The sequence below is a fragment of the Tachysurus vachellii genome, chromosome 7, assembly GCF_030014155.1.
Source record: "Tachysurus vachellii isolate PV-2020 chromosome 7, HZAU_Pvac_v1, whole genome shotgun sequence".
In the NCBI taxonomy this organism is placed as follows: domain Eukaryota; kingdom Metazoa; phylum Chordata; class Actinopteri; order Siluriformes; family Bagridae; genus Tachysurus; species Tachysurus vachellii.
Window position 1 is genome coordinate 5,968,992 of NC_083466.1, and position 20,676 is coordinate 5,989,667.

Consider the following 20,676-nt stretch of genomic DNA (forward strand, 5'->3'; position numbering starts at 1 on the left):
TATTTGTGTCTTAAGGTTCTTCTCCTTGATGAACAGAAGATGGTGAACTCAGTTATCTTATAGTGGACCAAGTACAAGAGTACCATATAAACCTGCTCAGATTGTTTTCTCATCCTTTACACAATAATCCCTCTGTGATATAAACTCTACAGATGGTGTGTGTGGCATAGTTCTATAGAATAAGATTGGGAAGAAGCTTGTAAATGCAATGCAATGCACAGATACTGTATATAAATAATCAGATGAACAATTGGAATATTTTGGAATAAAAAACAAAAAAATAGAGTGTTAGACTGAAGATCTAAAGGTCAATTGTTCAATCCCTGATTTCAGTAATTGGTTTGTTTGGAGACAGGTGGCGTAAGTTCATATCCTCAAGCTAAATCGGCTACATCGGCTAGGGAGAGCCAAAAAACTTTGCATAGCCATAGTGTCTTTTTATCTTGGTGTTCTTGACAAGCCCATTTGGTAAAGGAAGCGTGCCTGAGAGATATATTCAAAGACCCTATGCATTCATGGCATGTTTTGGAAACTTTTCTTCCTGATTAGGTGATGGATTTTCTTACTGTTGAGGTGATGGACTACTAATCCATTTTTCTTTGCAGGCATGCATTCGGTGTGATGAGTTAGACCCTAAGCACATTAGCTTTAGGAAGCGTGCACAGTACAGTCTTTTTACACAAACCCCTTGCATGCAGGTAGCTTGGCTGAGCAGTCCAAGGCACTGGATTAAGGCTCCAGCATGGGTTCAAATCCCACTGCTGCTAGACAATCTTTTTAAGGCACCGAATAAAGCATTCAAGCTGTTCCCCCTTAGTCTGTGCTAGAGTGGGGCGTGATAAGGTTGAACACAGATGCTTGTTAGTTCACATGAGATGAGCAAGTTCATGCCAGAACCTTTTTTTTTGTGGACAGCAGAAGACTTTCTTCCCCCCACACATTTGGGAGAGTATAAAGGCTTACTTCTACTCAAGTAGTATGGCTGAGTGGTTTAAAGGGCTGGATTCAATCTCCAGTCTCTTTGGAGGCATGTGTTTAAAACACACTGCTGCCATAGAAACTTTTTAAAACACTGCATAGTCTTTTTTAAACAGTTTTTTATTGTGTCACCTAAATGTCTGCTCAGTCAGTGTATTTGTATTTACAATGGTATAATTTTGTTACACAATTAAGTTTTAAATATAACTTCATGTAATATGTAAATACTCACCAAGGCTTATATGACTTTTGATTCAAGAAATGATCTGTGATAGGTTTATATGACTGAACATAACAATCTGACCTCGGACTGAATTTGCTGTGACGCTCACTAATGAAACATACAGAGCAACTGTATTGAAGGTTTTCCCCACATGTAAACAGTCCTATTGTAGGATAAAGTCTAGGATTTAAACTATGGCAGGAATCTGTTTTTAATTTTTAATTTTGGAGCATCTTTTGGAGCTCATTGATTAGATTTATAAACTGTGCATTTAAATAAGGTTACATATTATGACACATTTTATGTGAGTGATGCTTAAAAGGTTTTGTATAACATTGTACATTGGTTTTTGTAAAACATTTTGTGTATCTTTAAAAATAGACCCGTGTGTGTGACTGAAGTGACTGAAAAATTCATTACTTTGGTTTGGTTTATTTTCATTTCTGACTAGAAATTTCGGTGTATTATAATTAATTAATTATTAAAACTATGGTTTATTAGTGGCAGAAAACGACGTGATGTGGTTTGAGGCCACAGCTTATTGAGGACATGACGTCACTATGACGCGGCGCCTCTTGTGAATTCGGCGCTGTTCCAGAAAGCTGCGATTTAAAACACGCTTCTTTACAAACTCACTATCAACGCTCTTATCACGCCATGTAACACGTACGGATTAGACGACTTGTTTACGAGTATGGAGAGAGAGATGAGTGAAGACAGGAAGCTGTGCGGTTTACTGAACGAGATGCGATTGGACGGGTCGCTGTGTGACGCGGTGCTCAGAGTGGACGAAGTGGACTTCAAGGTCCACAAGAACATCCTCTCGGCGTACAGCCCGTATTTCAGGTAAAAAACCAAACACAACTTTTCATCTTAAAATGGTACCTAATGAGCAAAAACTATACCGAAGATGAAATGGTATTTACATTAGTATTAAATGAACAGATCCATAGTCACAACTCACAGCGCGAGTCTGATTTAATGATGATTTCTTAACGCCGACGTTTCCTCACAGCCATCTGACTGAAATCCACCCTGTTACACGATATTGTAATAAAACAAGTGTCAGGATGTTAAGGAGCGCATGTCCAGTGTGTGTACTGTGGAAAACACATGCGGTGACAACTGGGCTGGAAATAAACTATGAAGTGTTTGTTTTTTTCGCTGATATTTAGCTCGAGTTTAGTTTTCTTCGGCTACACCGTCTTCATCTTATCTTCATGGAAGAATATTTATATAGTGATAGATTTATTTCTTTTTAATAATCTGGATTTGCTGAATGATTCATTATAGTGTCTGAAGTACAATTAAAATGTATTTATTACTGGACTTGTCTACAAGTTACATAAACTACACGTTTGATTGGCTATCGTCGCTCTGATTGACAGGCTAGAGGAACGCCCTCCGTTTAAACTCTCTCTAACTCCTGACTGCAGCATCCACATCATCAGGACTCTAGTCTATTGTGTGGAGATATTTTTAATATATGTTTTAACTAATATATGTTCTTCTCTTCCTGATCTGCAGAGCTCTATTCACAAGATGGAGCAATCTGGATCAGAGTGTGTACAACATCAATGGTGTATCTCCAGAAATCATGGATCTTATAATCCACTACATGTACACGCAGGACATTCAAGTCACCACTGATGAAGTGGAGACTCTCTTGGCCACGGCCAATTACCTGCTTATCCAAGACCTTGTAATGAGCTGCTGTGAATTCATACAGGAACATTTAAACCCGGATAACTGCTTAAGGATTTGGCAGTACGCTGACACTCACTCGTGCTACGAGCTGCGGGATCAGGCCTACATGTACACGTTGCATCACTTCGAGGACGTCGTTTTTTCACAGTCTGGAAAATTCCTAGAGCTGACCGTGGAGCAGCTCAGTGACATCCTGGAGAAGGATGAGCTGAACATCAAGGAGGAGAAAACAGCGTTCCAAGCTGTATTCCTGTGGATCAGGTATGATCCCAGCGTCCGAACGCAGCACATAGTGAACCTGCTGCCGAAGGTGAGTGTCAATACACCCGACCAAGACCCTGATGATTGTTCCTACCTTGAGTTTGAATGGAACAGAAACCAGACAGTAGACTAACAGTTAGGGATCCAGTGATAGCTCTGAATTAATTTAATTAGGTAATGATGGTAATAAACAATACATGCTAATGGGCAGGAAAAATCTCATTATTTTGAGATCTTCTTGTTTAATAATAAGTCTTTTTTGTTATATAATACGATCTTAATCGTACAACAATTATCTCACAGTCTCCTGTAGAAATTAGTCAGATTCCATATTATCCTACAACCTTCCACATTTTTGCTCCACTTTCTAACCAAAAGTTCTGACCTTTCATATTGTTGTCTGTGCTGTGAGGTCAGGTGCGGCTGGCTCTGGTGACTCAGGAATACTTCCTGGAAAATATAAAGAAAAACCCGGTGGTCAGCAGTGTGTGTGAGTGTCAACCCATCATCGCCCACGCCATGAAGGCCATGTACGTCTCCAACACCAGACACTCACATCTGTTTACCCGTCCACGGCTCCCGTATTCCATCTTGTTTGCCATCGGCTTCAGTGAGGAATCTTCTAAGAACATAGTGGAAACGTACGACTCGAGGCTGGACAGCTGGATGTGCATCTCCAGCAGAGAAGAGCAAGTTCGAATATATCACGGCACAGTGTACTTTGATGGTTTGGTGTATGTTATTGGTGGCTCTGACCTTGTGGAATACTTCAACACCATGTGCACATTTGATCCCCTGGATGGAACGTGGAACGAGGCAGCGCCCATGCACTCGCGCCGCGGCAATGTTAGCGTTACCGTGCTGGACGGATTCATCTATGCCATGGGAGGCTTCGACGGCACCGTGAGTCTTAACACAGCTGAGCGTTATCAACCAAGCACCAACCAGTGGAGCCTCATCCCATCCATGCACGAGCAGCGAAGTGACGCCAGCGCTGCCACTTTAAATGGCAAGGTAAGCCTTCAATTCTCACACACACACACAGACTTCAGCACAGTGAATTGGGGTCAGAGGTCAGGATCATTCCTGATACAGTGCCCTGGTACAAAAAGGGTCAAGGGCCTTTGGCTAAAAAATTAAATTAATCTATTATTAATATTATTTAATGTTCCAGTCCCTGATGAGACCTGAAAGCAGAACCTGGAGACACCCAGAAGCTTGATTACTTTTTGTCTTTTTTTTTTTTGGTTCCTGTAGATCTACATCTGTGGAGGCTTCAGTGAAAACAAGCATCATTTCACGGCTGAGTGTTTTGACCCTTATTCTAATCAGTGGACCCTGATTGAGCCGATGCACATGCCCAGGAGTGGCCTAGGTGTCATTGCGCTGAACAACCAATTGTTTGCTGTAAGAACTGAAAATAACACACACACACACACACACACACACACACACAGAAAATTTAACCATATGACCTATGTACTGATATAAGGATCGAAATTTCAACCTTTAAACAAAAATGACGTCTTAAAATGAGACTATGTGGTAAATGTGAAAATAATTCTATGAAAACTTAATTTTTGAAGAAATAAATGAAGCTCATATCATTGTTTTGTAAGTGGCGGGATGGATACATGTTTCTATTCGCACTGTTTATGTTCATTCACACAGAGAAATCTGATGTTTTATAGATCGGAGGTTTCGGTGGATTCAGTCGGATGCAGAGCATCGAGGCCTTTAACCCTCGCACCAACTCCTGGAGGTTTCTTTCCCCCATGCTTAACCCACGCAGCAACTTTGGCATTGAGGTAACGAACCTGGTGTTAATACAAGATTAGACCCAACTCCAAAACCTGGAGTGAATGAATAATAATGAATAATAATCCATCTATTGTCTACCTCTTCACCATATGATCGTCTTCTTCTTCTTCTTTCAGGTGATGGACGGTCACTTGTATGTGATTGGTGGCTGCAATAATAAAGGCACAACCTCCAGATGCGAGTACTACGATGTGTATAAAGATGAGTGGTAAGAGCAGCTTACTGTCACTTCCAGAGATCTGGGGTTATGTAGTTAAGTTTATCCTAGAAACTCGTAGGGTGTGTGTGTATCTTGTAATTATTTAGTGTATTAAACTGAACCCCAGGGTAAATGTGATGTTATGGTGATAATTAAACACAGAAACATTACAAACATGACAAACGTTTGATTTCCTGCAGGTTCCATGTCCAGAATCTGAACATTTCCCGCAGCGCAGTCAGCTGCTGTGTGGTTTCTGGGCTTCCCAACGTCACCGACTACACCACAGAACGTGATGGTTTACTCTAGATGCACAACTTTTATTATTTTTATTATATTTTATTATTATATGTCATGGTATTATTAATTAATTGCCTATTTTAAGACATAGAGTACAGATTAGGATTTAACCTCTATCTGTCATTTTAAACATTTATTTTATTGTTTTAATCATCTGCGTAATTCACCTGTGTTTATGACACAATAGTCTGTTATCGGAAATCTGTATAAATATTCAGGAATAACTCCTTTTTTTTATTTATTTATTGCATCTTTGGGAGCTCAGAGTTTATATTTATATACAGAACAAATCAATCATATTATGTATTAAGTATTTAATGTAAGTGTGATGAGTAAAAGGTACTAAAAGTAAAAAAAATCGATTTCTATAAGTGTATAACGTTCATTACGGGAAATGTTACTTTATACCTTTAAAACTACTCAGGTGTGTGTCAATGAATATTAAATGTTTTAAAATGAATATATATGAATATAACAGTGTTGATTTTTTTTGGTTCTTTTGCATTTCAAAAAAAAAAAAATAAATCAAATGTGCTTGGTGTTAAAACACAAGGTTTAATATAAAATGTGTCTTATATGTATATAGAGTTGTTTTTTTTTACTTTTTATATGAATCAAAGTGTACAGAATACAAAACTTGTCTTACTTTATTATTGTTACTAAATCTCATGTACTGGATCTATAATATATTCAGCTGTATGAGTGTGGAGCTTCCTGGTTTGTTATAATAATAATGAAACACAAATAAATTCATTAATATTGTTTCATCACTGTCTTTTTATTTATCATTTTTGACTACATATATTTTATTGTTATATAATTATTTTGATTAAAACCATGTAAAGAAGGCTTCTAACACAATAAATCTGAGATTTATATTAAAATAATTCAGAAAGATTTTTCTATTTTTTTTTACATTCTGAACAGAAACAATATTTTAGTGTTTCCTGTCTCCTGTGTCCCACAACACTCCTCTTTAGTCAGAAACCAGCTAAAGTGAAAGACAATAATGTTTAATACAATTCTTTATGTATCAGAGACTACACTGAAGCTGAGAGTAGAAATAAAACCAAACACATGGATAATTATTTTCAGTACCTGAGCTTAGTTCTACTTTGCAGTGTGATATGTTTTGCTCACAGAAAACACTTTCTACATGGATCAACCTTAAAAAAAAAACAAAAAAACAAAAAAATCCAACAATAAAAAATGCTGTAATGGATATAATTTTTTTTTGTAACCAGACATACAGGAAGTGATTACTTCTGTGCAGGACGTTAGGCCTGTTTAGGTTCCTGAAATCACTTTGGAAAGGAAAAATAATGTTAAACAGTTAAGGACATTTTAAACAAAATAATAAAACTTTAGCTTGAGCAATTTTAGTTGATTTTATTCAAATTAAAGTTTTCATTTTCGTTCCCTGTAGAGATTCTAATCCCTGATTCTAATCAAACAATAATAAACTTTATTAAGCTTCCTAACTGTTCACTGAGTCTGTGCTAGAGTGGGGTGTGATAAGCTAGCACTGGATCTGCATCTTTCACAACTCTGGGCTGTATTTCTGTGCTGGTTGGACACAGATGCTTGTTAGTTGACATAAGCAAGTTTATGCTAGAATGTTCCTTCTTGGTGGAAAGCAGAAGACTGTAAAGGCCTGACTGTCTGTGGGTAGCGTGGCCGAGTGGTCTAAGGTGCTGGATTTAGGCTCCAGTCTCTTTGGAGGTGTGGGTTCAAATCCCACTGCTGCCAGGGAAATGTTTCAAGGCATGGATTTAGTGTCCTGTCTCTGCTAAAGTGGGGTGTGATAACCTAGCAGTCTGGATCTTAACTTTGGTAGATATTTCTGTGCTGGTAAACTTACACGCTCACACTAGCTTGCATCCTGTTTCCGCTCTTTGGAGGCGTGGGTTAAATCCCACCGCTGTCAGAGAAACTTTTTTTTTTTAATCTCACCTAAATGTCTGCTCAGTCAGTGTATTTGCATTAACAATGGTAAAATTTTGTTGCACAGTATCTTACACAAAGCGCAATTGAGTTTTAAATGTAACTTTATGTAATATGTAAACACTTTATGTAAATACTCACCAAGATGGAAATTCTTTGACATTATTTTGTGTGCAGGATTTGAAACGATCTGTGTTGTTATGGAGGAATGCACAGTGCATTGGGGGTTCGGCCTTAATAGTCCTGCAGTAGGCAAAGTGCTGGGTGCATGGGATTGATGAATGTGCAGGGTGGAAATTCAGCTGAATTCCACCCTGCACAAATCTGGCTGTTTTAATCAAGATTATCCTGCAAGATTTTTTTCAATTACCTTAAGTTCCCTATTATAGGCTAACCTGCAATTTTGTAAAGCCTTAACAAAACAAAGGCTCACACTCGCGTCCCGTTGCTAATGCTCACAGCATTGTGTCCCATTGCCGAAATAGCTCAGCTGGGAGAGCGTTAGACTGAAGATCTAAAGGTCCCTGGTTCGATCCCGGGTTTCGGCAATTGGTTTGCTTCTAGAGAGGTGGCGTATGTTTGTATCATTGGCTAGGGAGTGCCGATGAACTTTGCAAATCCCTTGTGGCTTTGGATCTTGGTGTTCTTGACAAGACCATTTTTAAGCCTGTTTGGTAAAGGAATTGTGCCAGAAAGCTACATTTAAAGCGCATTAAGCGCATTTGCTTTAGGAACAGTCTTTGTACACAGGCCCCTCCTGAGCCTGTGTTTACATGCAGGCACTGTGGCACAGTGGTTTTTCTAACCGATATAGCGGTTACAGGTACACCTCACAAAAGGGAGAAGCTCTTCAAAGTTTTCTTCCAGAAAGCCACACTGTTGGAACAGCTGTTGTGTACCGTTTGAAACCAAAGTCAACACTTCACCCAACACCAGCACCTGCCCTTATTAATGCTTTGGTGGCTGAATGGTTCAAGCTAATGCCAAAATGCATAAAGAAGCTAAAGGTCACATCCAAAGTAAAACACAAGAAACACATCACAAATAAATGAGCACTATGCTGCAGACGTTGCCTCCACTGGTGGCTAATATACACTAGAGGTGATGATGTACATAAACCTGCAGATGGCAGTAAATGACATGAAAAGAGCCTAGAAGTGAACTTGACTGGACCTGGACACAACAGAAACATGTGAAGCGTAACAGTAGCCATAAACATTAAACCTGAACAAAGCTTCAGCACAGATACCTGGTGTGTGGAGTGCAGTCAGACTGAAACACTGGAATTACTACAGAAATTTTAAATAGCATGGAGCTATAAATGGACCTCCTTGAACCGCCACCTTATTGTGGTGGAGGGGTTTGCGTGACTGAATGATCCTAGGAGCTGTGTTGTCTGGGGCTTTTTGCCCCTAGTAGGGTCTCCCAAGGCAAACAGGTCCTGGGTGACGGGCCAGACAAAGAGCGGTTCAAAACCCCTTTATGAAGAGAAATAAAGCAAGGTCCGTGACGTCGCCCGGTATGGCGCAACCGGGGCCCCACGCTGGAGCATGTACATCTGTGTGTGCAGAGCATTGCATCGCCACACTAAAAGACAAAATGCTTCAAATTATTAAAATACTAATTGCATTTAGTAAATAACAAAAGTTTAGGAAAACTTAGTAAATCTTCTTATGAGACAATTGCATATTGTTTTGAAAATAAGAATTCAACAGCATCCTGTAACTATAATAAATGATTTATGCAAAAGATCTACTTATAAAACATGATATTTTCACATAATTTAGTGTTTAAATTAAGTTTATGTGGAATAAAATTACACTGGTGGTGATGGAAGCTGTCCAGAGAAGAGGATCCTCTGCCACACCTCAGAACATCCAAGACCTTGTCGCCCTTCTGTAACCCAGTGTTCAGTTTTGTGTAAAGCTGTACACCAGGTGGATCTTGTATGCATGGCAAGTGCTTTTGCTGTACCTCCCAGACATGTGCCATGCCCTCTGTATTTATGAGACGCAAGCCTGTGGTGTCTGTCAGTTCCCACATTGAGTCCAACAATCCTTGGATCATTGACCACGTTTCTTCAACCCCACAAGTCCTCCGGCTGCAGTGTTTGGCCAGCTCACTGGAGGTGATGCTTGACAGAATTTGGGCTTCAGATGGAATATGGCCACCACATTTTTTTAAAAGCTCTGCCTTCTTTGCCTCTTTAAGCTGATGGATGTCATCCTTCTCCCACTCAAAAATGCAGCTGGACAACTCGGAGCACCATGTGCCAAACAGTGGATGGTGCTCTGTTGTAAGACCTAAAGTGAAACGCCTCATGAAGTGAAAAATATCAAGTCTTACTTTGCGAAACCAGATGAGAACTGGGCTTACGCCTGTACCAATGAGAAACAATGAGTGAATTTATGAAAGTAAGCAATTAATTTATCACAATTTTCAAAAAGATTGTCACAGACCTGTTTCATTGCAGCAATCTCTGTCAACATAAATCACTTCTGGCTCTGGCTCCCCAGCATCCATGAAGCGCTTGACTATACCTTGACACAGTTCATCTAGGCCAGTTCCCTCACCAGTGGTCAGGTCACAGTTCAAGACTTGGCCAAACTTGTTTCCAATATTGGTCATCCATGTAGCTGTGTCTGCAATGCCACCAGCAAGTTTTTTGGTAACCTATATGAGCACAAATAACACAAACAACCATCAAGTATAAATAATATTTGTAATGTATACATACACACAAGCAGATGTGTATATATATATATATATATATATATATATATATATATATATATATATATATATATATATATATATATATATATATCGTCACTGTCGGGCGGAATCCTCGTATCTCCAAAACCATTATTTTTCAGGGAATTCAAAAAACGCCGTATTTTTTTGAGTTATTAAACATTGTATCATTAAAGTTGTTATTATACCTTATATTGCTATCATATACTGTTGTGTACCAACATTAACACAACATTTTCCCAAAGTCACGTTTTATCGGAGATACAAGCTTTATGACTTGGGAGCAGGGAGATACAAGATTATGCTGTCATTGATAAGAACGGTACGGACACAGACGTCGCTGCTGCCAGCAGTGTTCAATAAAGTCTGCGGTCACGTTGAGCCTTTTGACAAGAGACAAGGCTTCAATAGTTAACCAAAGCTAATGACTGTAGTTACATACATCTTCCTAAACTCTATTTTAAAGGTTTAAGAGCTATACGTGATGCAATACAAAACACGATAAGCTGATTAGGCTGTCTAATAGGTGGAAATTAGTCTAATCTGCTCGCAAACTTACCTTCGTGGCTCACGGGTTTCTTTCTGCACAGAAGCATTACAACTATCGATTTTTAACAAAACAGACCTACTCAAATGTATCTAACCTAACTATTTTCACTTGTTAGTGTCCAAAAAACAGTGTTTTACATGCACAGTGCCAAGAGAGGCATTGTCTATAAGTAGGCTGACTTAAAGTCAGTAAAATAATAATAAAAACAATAATTTAATAGTGGTATCCAAAACATTCAATTTAATTCAAATATTATATTATAAAAAAAACATTTTAAAACGTCAATGAACATGTAAAATAAGCAGTAATAAATAGATATTTAAAATACATCAATAACACAGATAAACATAGATAAAATCATAGTTAAAGGAATAGTTCACCCAAAAAATACAATTAATAAAGGTCAAATTATCGTTTCACTACGTTATACGGCATGTTTACCTATAATAACGAGGCAAAAAGCCAGCCAGCTTGTTAAAGTGATGAGCATGACGGCAAAGGCAGCTACTTGTTGAACATAACGGTTTGCCTTGACATTGTAAGATACAATCCTATCTTATCTACAGATTTTTTTTTCTTTGAGCCCCACGAAAATCACTTTAGATATCACTTTAAGACGTGTTGATTCGTTGCGACTCTTAATCTTGAGGAGAAATATGCCGCGATTCTTTGTTGAATCAAGCTTCAGGATTCTACCATATGTAGAGGTAATGACACCCTTCAGCTCATCCAGATGACCAACAGTCTGACAGGTATTCTACAGTTCGCCTTGCCCACTCCTCACTGTGAATTCCTTGTAGGGACGCTGCAAGTAACTTGAGCTGTTTCCGGCAGACCTTGACTTCAACAAAGTCACACACTTCCTATCAAGGGCAAGCTGAGTGGTGAGGACAGCCGGGAATTTGTTTCTGTGGGAAGGATCTAGTTGTTTAAGCACCTCCATACTCCAAGGGCATATAGGAATCCTACACTTGCTACAGCGAGGGTAGTCTGCTCCAATGAGATAATACCTGGAGTCAATATCGATGACTTCCCTCACTTTTGTGTAAATTCCAGAATGGTGCATTTTCATATTGCACTCATCACATTTTAGAGGGATGCCCCACATCCACATTGCTGCCCACAGAAACATTCGCTGTCTGAAATAGCTACCTGGATCAGGAGGTGAAGTTGTAGGCTTGCAAGGGCTTGGTGAATAAAACCAGTTCTGTGAAAATTGCTGCTTTAGCTGTCCTGTGCTGTCATAAAGACACTGTGCTATGCACTACTGATCTGCTGGTTTAATAACTCTACAGAATTGCTTGCGGAGAAAACACCCAATTCACTTCTGGAGGCTTCAGGTTGATGTCTGTTGTGCATGATGTGTGAGGAGCACTTTGTAAAGTTTCTGGTCACGCTTGGGTGAAACTGGACTTTTTGGATGCCAGCAGCAACCAATACATGTTCTTGAGCAGCTACAGGATGATTTTCAAATGGCTCTCTGAGTGAAGCTGTAGGTGGTACCACAGTTGCCCTGCCTTATTCTGCAACACTGGTGAAAAGGTGGTCATTTTCAATGTGCTGAAGCAGTCCAAATGCACCCCAGACTTTTTTGTCACACTGGTCACAACTCTCTTTGGTATGGTAGTCTAAGAGATGGCCAGAGAAATGCTCCGCCTCAATACTTTTGCTGCACAAAGCACAACTGACTGTAATATGTGCATGAGTGTTGGTTTGAGATGCTGGCTGAGCTGTTGTGCTGGTTTGAGATGCTGGGCGAGCTGTTGTGCTGGTATGAGGGGCTGGGCGAGCTGTTGTGCTGGCATGAGGGGCTGGGCGAGCTGTTGTGCTGGTATGAGGGGCTGGGCGAACTGTTGCGCTGGTATGAGGGGCTGGGCGAGCTGTTGTGCTGGTATGAGGGGCTGATGCTGGGAGAGCTGTTGTGCTGTTATGAGAGGCATTAATTGTTCAGGGTGCCTTCTTAAGAAGCTGAAGCTTTACCTGTTAGGCCTTCAGCTTTGATTTACAAAGTCAATTTCAATGTTTTTTCATCTGGCTCACACATGTGACAGACCAGATTGTGAAGGTGATAATGAGCAGCAGTGAACAGAAGTGCTTGGCAGTTCCTAAAGAACACCTTATAAGCTGACCCAGATGGGACTCGAACCCATAATCCTCAGCGCTGAAGGCTGATGCCTTATCCATTAGGCCACCGGGCCTGCAGACAAAGGTTTCAGGAAAAACTTTTTTTTAAACCATATATCATTTTATACTGCTATCGCATGAGTTTATTATCCGCATTCACTCCAATCCTTCACCATTGTCTAGATAGATCTGAAAAGCTCTGGAAAGCAACAATTGAGCCTTCTTCAAATAAGATGTTCAAAGAAACACATCCCCAAAACATTCTGTTTAATGCAAGAATAAAAGTAAGCTTGGCAAAATCCAAATCTTGCTGATACCACTACATTTTGTGAGAGCATGACTTGGAATAGAATCAGCTTGTAACATATGACAGAAAGTTCCATTTAAAGGCTCAAATTGACTCTGCGGGTACAGCACTTATGAAGACTTTTATGGCACAGTCTGAAAGGCAGCAAAGCACAAACCTGCACCACCCGCGAATCGGAATAAACGGCAGGCAGGAATTAATGGCTGCTTTGGAAAAAAATAACCTTACCTATACCACTACCTCTTTAGAGCTTGACATGGAATACCACCAGCTTGTAACATTTGACAGAAAGTTCTATTAGGAAGCTCAAAAAAGTGTAAATCTTGCTGATACCACTACATATTGAAGAGTATGACTTGGAATAGAATCAGCTTGTAACATCTGACTGAAAGTTCTATTAAGAAGCTCAAATTGACTCAGGACTTACAGCACTTAGGAAGCCTTTTTCAGCACAGCTTGAAAGGAAGCAGAAGACAAACCTGCACCAGCCAGGAATCAAACCCGGTTCACAAGAATGGGAATCTTGTATGATACCACTACACCACTGGTGCACTGTGCGCCAGGCTCTTTTGCTAGTTTTACAACAACATTTGTTGTTCAGGACCTGCAGGTTTCTTGAACTTCAGGGTGCCTTCTTAAGAGCTAACTAGAAGTGCACCCAGATGCTACTCCAACCCACAATCATCATGTGAAGCTGAAGCTTTACCTGTTAGGCCTTCAGCTTTGATTTTTTGATTTGTTGATTTTTTGACAAAACAGTCAATTGGCCGAAACATAGTCTTAGTCACACACAATCGGTTGTAAATGAAAAAAAAAAAACAACAACAACAATATTTCACTACTGATTAAGATTGTGACAAATTTTTGTCCTTGTACAAAAATGCTAATGCAGAGGGATTTGTGATTTCATAGGAGATGGTGTATAAGTGTAAGTATATAAATATTACAGATTGTAACTGTAATTACACCTTCATATTATTTTATTATAACTGAATTTTTATTTGAGAATTGACAAACGTTGTATGTTTGTGAAAACATAAATAAAAAAGTTAGTATGTGATTCTCATTTTCTGAATTAATATTTAGAATATTTTTGTTGATGCTGTTATTGAATATGATTGTAGAGACTACTGATCATTCATTATACAAACAATGCATCTGTTTATCCACAGACTGTTTATAACTCAATGTCAATTGTGATGACATACAGTCACATCTATCAGCTGCATGAAGACTGCAGAGAACTGCTGTACAGAACCAAGATGGCATTATTAACAATAAACAACACTAAAGTCTCTTCTTGGTGAGTTGGGTTTCTGTTCACCACATTTACTTCAATAATAAAAATAAATAAATATGTAATATATATGTATTGAGCACTTTATTGTAAATATAGCTGTATTATAAAGACACACACACATATACCGGGACACTTTTCTGCAAGGAGTGGAGCTTCCCCAGCAGATCAGTGTGGCAAAGCATTTACTGCCAAACCCAAGAGGGCTTCCGACAGCACACGTGGAACATGTACATGCTGTTATCGAGTTCCAGGAGTTCAAGGGTGAGTTAGTAATTCACCACCACAAACATGCTAGATCTGAGACTATGGTATCACATGCAGATGTAGCTGCACCTGGCACGAGCCTGCTTGTTTTATTATTGCTATCAACCCTTTTCTTTCAACCCATTGTTGCAGGTCAACCCCATGATCCTGGTGGCCTACTGGATTATGTTTTGGCCTCTTGCATCAAAGACAATGGGTTTTGTCCAAAGACTTTTCAGTTTAGCTCTTAGATGACTCCAGCAGAAACCCAGAATACCAAAAACTCAAAACAGCAGTGCCCCAGTGGCCTAATGGATAAGGCACTGGCCTCCTAAGCCAGGGATTGTGGGTTCGAGTCCCATCTGGGGTGTGCTGAAGCAGAGTGGCGCAGCGGAAGCGTGCTGGGCCCATAACCCAGAGGTCGATGGATCGAAACCATCCTCTGCTAAGAGCAGCCTATGTTCTAACTAAATGCAGGTTGTCCAAAATCAAAAAAGAAAGTTTTAATCCAAACTTAAATACTGGACCTGAAAAGCGGGCTGAGCGGTCCAAGGTGCTGGATTAAGGCTCCAGCCTCTTTGGGGGCTCGAATCCAACCGTTGCCAGGAAACCTTTTCAAGGCACAGATAAAGCATTCTAACTGTTCAATGAGTCTGTGCTAGAGTGGGGTGTAATAAGTTAGCACCGTGTCTGCAAATTTGGGCTGTATTTCCATGCTGGTTGAACACAGATGCTTGTTAGTTCACATGAGCAAGATCATGACTTTCTTCCATCAACACATTTGGGAGAGCATAAAGGCTTCCAATTTTTTGGGTAGCATGGCCGAGTGGTCTAAGGTGCTGGATTTAGGTTTCAGTCTCTTTGAAGGTGTTGGTTCAAATCCCACTGCTGCCATAGACACTGCATATTCCTTCTAGACAGTTCACCACTATACCACCTACGCCTTGACGTCAGTGAGCCCAACTTTGGTGACTGAAAGTTGATGTTTTTTTAGTAACTCTTATTTATTTTGTTACTTAGATGTTTCCCAGGCCTCAGCAAAGGGTAGGCAGGCTTTGCTGTGGTTTCTGTAGTGTAGTGGTTATCATGTTCTCCTTACACGTGAAAGGTCCCCAGTTTGAGCCTGGGCAGGGACAAGGACAAGCAGAAACATGCTGATGCTTTTGAGCTTTGCATCAGTAAGCAGACTGTTGTTTCAGCTCGCGTGACACAGTCAGACATTGAGACTGTGAACGTGACAGATGCAGTGTCTCCACAACAAGGTGCCTCCCTTAAAACTTGCTATACTGCATGAACGAGTGTTTGTTGCAGCTGAAACAACGTACAGAATTTTTTTGGAAAAAAAAAACAACCACCCATAACGCAAGTGGAAATCAGAAAGAGCTCTTACATCAATTCAATTGTATTAACTATTTTATTCTATCTATAATTTCAGAAGCATCGGTTGCATGTGTGTGTGTGTGTGTGTGTGTGTGTGTGTGTGTGTGTGTGTGTAAAGATGTACAAAAGCCTGGAGAAGTTTACAAACCCCTAAGATTAGCAATAGGACAAAAAAACAAAGTGAGAGGAATAGAAATACAGGAAAGTAAAGCAGAAGGTAATGTTTTTCAATATGCGGATGATACAACGGTAATTGTAGAAGGGAAAGAAAGTGTCAAACATGTTATGGAGATTATAAAGGAATACTGTAAAGGCTCGGGAAGTAAATTAAATGAGGACAAAACAGTATACATGAGGTTTGGGAAGGCATTGATTTTAAGGGACTCTTAACTTAACTTTAACTTTAAAGAAGTAGATGAAATGAAAATTCTAGGGATTTTGATTGGTAAAAACAAGAAGAAAGTAAAGGATGAAATGTGGGAGGAGCTTTTAACAAGAATAGAATGGAGACTAAACTTTTGGAAACAAAGAGCACTGAACTTGAATGGAAAGTTTTAGTTTTTAATGTTTTAATGGTGTCTAAGCTTTGGTAGGTTCTATATGTATATGATATGCCTGTTTGGACAGAAAAGAGGCTGAGAAAATGCTTTTGTGACTTTTTATGGGAGGGTAAACCAGCAAGAATAGCTTACAACATGATCTTAGGGGTGGCGGAGAAGGGAGGCTTAGGTTTAATGGACGTAGAACAGAGCAAAATGAGTCTAAGAGTGAAAGTAGTCAAGAAATATCTACAAGAAGAAAACCAATTTGAATGGAAAAAACACTGAAATATTTTATAAACAAATGTGGCAATTTTAATTTGGACAAGGGAATTTTATGGATGAAAACAAAAAATTGGATGACGGAAGGATTACCGGAATTTTATAGAGAAATGTTAAATGCCTGGGGAAAGCTGTTAAAGATTATTGAGCACATTCCACAAGGGAGAGAAAGCATTTTAAATCAACCTCTGTTCTTAAACAAAAACATTTTAAAACAAGGGAAAGTAATATTTTTTAAGAAGTGGATGGTAGCAGGGATAACAAGAGTACAGGACGTTTTATATGAATTTAAAAAGGAGTTTCTACCAGAACAGTTTTTATTGATGCAATGGAAGAGGCAAAAGAGGAATATGATCAGAAAGAACTGAGGGACGAATATAAATTCTAGGCTGAGGGACTGATGTCAGAATTGACATGACTACACCTCAGTAGGTGGAGCTAGATGTGGTGAGATACAGTTTAGACAGTTTTACAGAGATACTGACATTTATATCTGCTGCAAGAGACACACAGAACAATCATGTTATTCTTCTTTGTATTGATAGTTGTCAAAAATATTGGTAAGTCATTTATATTATACATAACCTTTAGGTGGATTTGTACTGCTACCTAAACATGATTCATTTAGCAAAAACATTTATATATATATGAATATCCGTAAGCAAAGAAAGAAAGTTTATGTTGTTGCATTAACTTTACAGCAGGTGCTGTTGACAGCAGAATTACACCAGACCAAACCATCATATCTTCAAGTGAAGGCAGCAACATCACACTGACCTGCACATATGATCAATCAGCTAATTATCTCCACTGGTATCGACAAAAACCTCAATCAGAACCAGAGTTTCTGCTGCAGATTTTTAAATCCACAGACACTAGAACTAAACATGAGCTTGACCCACGACTATCCACCAAACTTCGTAAAAATGAGAATAAAGTAGATCTGGAGATCTTTCCTGCTGCAGTATCAGACTCTGCACTGTACTACTGTGCCATGGAGCCCACAGTGACACAAAACTCTAACAGACTGTACAAAAAGTCAAGCTTGATATTTGTTTCTCAGCAGGTGGAGCTGTTTATCTGTTTCATACAAACAGAGTCATTTACTAGTTCCTGTATTTTGATCATATATTATCCAAATTGATAAACCTTACTGTCTAAACAATTCATGAAAAACAAACTGTTTGTATTAAATGATTATTTACTTGATTCCTGGTTAAGGTTCATGCTGTTAATTCCCCTGATGTAACAAAGATGTAACACAGTAACACAATGTGTAGACAGTTAAATGTGCACACAGTTTACTGATGACATTCGACATGTTTCACCATGACACATTGTGTGTATAAAACACTGTCAGATGTTAGCACTGGACTTTCCCTGGTTCTGGAAAAAAAAAAATTAACTTTAAGGTCAGAATTAATGTATATATGAATAAGTGTATGAGGTGCATGTTTACTCCTTTACAACGATTTTAGTAGCATCAGTAGGTAACATAACTCTGAAAACAGTCCTAATATCAGCATTTCTATATGGGAAGGTAACTATATAGGACATAGTAATAAGCTCAGAAAGCAATTATGTGTTCGGTTTTTGGTGAATTATCACAAGTACTCAGCTATATAGCATCTAGTAGCAAAGTTCTTCATCCACATAGTCATCATCTATGTTTACAGTCTTTTGTTACAGTGTTCTTTCTCAGAGGTCTGTTTGTGTTGTGTATTAGTTCAGATCAGAATACAGACAAAATTCGATGGAGCAAGCTAACAGATAACATGATAGCAAGCTCAGTAAAACCTCAAGGTAGAGAATCATCTTTCAGGAAATGGTGGGATAAAAGCAGACCCAAACACAGTGATAACAAGTTTAAAAAAACAAAACAATTTATTAACAAAAGAACCAGACAGGGAACAAATTCAGGAGCACAAGAACCAACAAAACATGATACCTAAACTGACACACAAAAGACGAGGATAAATAGACATAATAATGAGTCCATTACGAACAGGTGAGTATTGACGAGACATGTGACACAAAACACACTGCCCCCTAATGTTACGGCAGAGAATGTCCAAGCAAAAGTCCTGACACCTTCAGTCTCAACAGTATAAGTGAGGTAACAGGTAGCTAGATAAATGAGGGTGTAATGTTCACATGTCTGAAACACACCTACGTGTAAAACGAGTAAATGTATTAAGAGGAGATTAATTAGAGTAAACTCTTCTGATCAACAGTTTTTTTGTTTATTGTGTCTGATGATTTAATGTGTTCATGTGGAAATTTCCATGTCTTCGGTTACTTATTTATAGGCCATACAGGATAAGCGGAAATTGGATTTGATGTAGTCGTGTCACAGTAAATATTGGTATAGGATACTTTGGTCTAGACACTTTCAGAGAATACACACACCACCTCTGAGTGTAGAAGCTAAAATGTATATAGATAGATGAATAGATTTTTCTTTTTAGTCAAATATTTAAACATTTAGAGAGAAATATTAAAAAATATGAACAGACAAAATTATTCTAAAAAAATGCTAAATATAATCTCAGCACTTTTTTACTAGAAACAGAAGAAAACAGTACTATGTCCCAATAAAAAGCACACAGCATTAGGACTCTGAGTATCCAGTACCTACAGCCTACAGACATTTATTTTCCACCTGTTAAAAATTCAGATTCATCTGAATCTATAACATAACATGTCAGTGACAGAACTTATGACTTGGCATTAAAATCAAACATTATCAGACTAATGGACACTAATATCTCTGTAATGTAACAGAGGTGATGGAGAGATGAGACAGATGCAAAAAAAGGTGTTTAATTTAAAGAGCAGACAGACAAGTTACACTACAACAGTGTCACTTCCTGGGTGTGACCTTCTAGAGACGTGTAAAGTTCAGCACATACAGCACTATTATACAGAATCATCACAGAGCTGTGTTCAGAAATGGCTCAACTATACAACTTACTGTACATAGTGAGATACACACCACTGATTCTCTCTCTAGTTACAGGTCATTAAATTACAACAGTTAATAGATTTAACATATTTTAAGTAATTTTTAGTAGATGTTTTAGGGATGCTTACAGAAATTGCTTAAATATTTATTTTTGTTTATATTTATTTATATATTTTTGTTTACAACAGGCAGTGCCGCAGATAAAATTGGGCCGACAGAAAACAACGCTAAAACTGAGGTTAAAGAAACAGACTCTGTTACTCTGAGATGTTCATATGAGTCAAGCAGCAGTTACGTTTGGCTTCACTGGTACAAACAATATCCTAACAGCACACCACAGTTTTTATTGTTTAAAGGTGCAAGGTCAGCAAGTTTAGAGTATAATCCCACTGGCACTCGATTAGAGTCAAGAACATCCTCAGACTCGACTGAACTTACTATCAAAGATCTACAGATCTCAGATTCTGCACTCTATCATTGTGCTCTTCAAGTAGGATCACAGTGATACAGAGTCACTGAAAGGCTTTACAAAAACATAAAGTGTGTAAAAACCACAGAAAATGTAAGAGACTTCCTTTACCAACTGATCAGTTAACCACAGACACAAAGAACAATTCAGGTAAAAAAATGCAACTTAAATAAAGAGAAAATGAAAGAAAATAAAAGAGAGATGAAGAGCTACACATTATTCACAGTAAATTGTTAATTTTTCACGCTAGAAAATATAATTTAATGACACTACTAGAGACATAAAGGTTAGCTGTCACTGATGGATAAAATGTGTAATACAATTAATGCA

The 20,676-nt window shown here is 38.7% G+C and overlaps 1 protein-coding gene and 5 non-coding genes across 6 annotated transcripts; 5 read left to right on the top strand and 1 right to left on the bottom strand.

Moving 5' to 3' along the window:
* The first annotated feature begins 1,885 nt into the window (after positions 1 to 1,885).
* LOC132847903 (kelch-like protein 10) lies at positions 1,886 to 6,103 on the top strand. Its single transcript, XM_060873403.1, has 7 exons — positions 1,886 to 2,047; positions 2,729 to 3,218; positions 3,587 to 4,183; positions 4,427 to 4,576; positions 4,861 to 4,977; positions 5,107 to 5,198; positions 5,390 to 6,103. Exons 1-7 carry the CDS (start codon positions 1,896 to 1,898, stop codon positions 5,496 to 5,498), a joined length of 1,707 nt encoding a protein of 568 aa, XP_060729386.1. The 5' UTR covers positions 1,886 to 1,895; the 3' UTR covers positions 5,499 to 6,103.
* Positions 6,104 to 7,156: 1,053 nt separating this feature from the next.
* Positions 7,157 to 7,238, top strand: trnal-uag (transfer RNA leucine (anticodon UAG)). Its single transcript has one exon. It is a non-coding gene; the product is annotated as a tRNA-Leu (tRNA).
* A 670-nt stretch (positions 7,239 to 7,908) lies between these two features.
* On the top strand, positions 7,909 to 7,981 carry trnaf-gaa (transfer RNA phenylalanine (anticodon GAA)). The gene has a single exon. It is a non-coding gene; the product is annotated as a tRNA-Phe (tRNA).
* A 5,667-nt stretch (positions 7,982 to 13,648) lies between these two features.
* On the bottom strand, positions 13,649 to 13,719 carry trnag-ccc (transfer RNA glycine (anticodon CCC)). Its single transcript has one exon. It is a non-coding gene; the product is annotated as a tRNA-Gly (tRNA).
* Positions 13,720 to 15,008: 1,289 nt separating this feature from the next.
* On the top strand, positions 15,009 to 15,081 carry trnar-ccu (transfer RNA arginine (anticodon CCU)). The gene has a single exon. It is a non-coding gene; the product is annotated as a tRNA-Arg (tRNA).
* A 693-nt stretch (positions 15,082 to 15,774) lies between these two features.
* Positions 15,775 to 15,847, top strand: trnav-uac (transfer RNA valine (anticodon UAC)). Its single transcript has one exon. It is a non-coding gene; the product is annotated as a tRNA-Val (tRNA).
* Positions 15,848 to 20,676: the final 4,829 nt, after the last annotated feature.

What these genes read in the sequence shown, in the direction of transcription:
- LOC132847903 (XM_060873403.1), top strand. Translation starts at nt 1,896, where the DNA reads ATGGAGAGAGAGATGAGTGAAGACAGGAAGCTGTGCGGTTTACTGAAC. An exon ending in GCGTACAGCCCGTATTTCAG is followed by an intron (nt 2,048 to 2,728) that starts GTAAAAAACCAA and finishes CCTGATCTGCAG; the next exon opens with AGCTCTATTCACAAGATGGA. An exon ending in GATGTGTATAAAGATGAGTG is followed by an intron (nt 5,199 to 5,389) that starts GTAAGAGCAGCT and finishes GATTTCCTGCAG; the next exon opens with GTTCCATGTCCAGAATCTGA.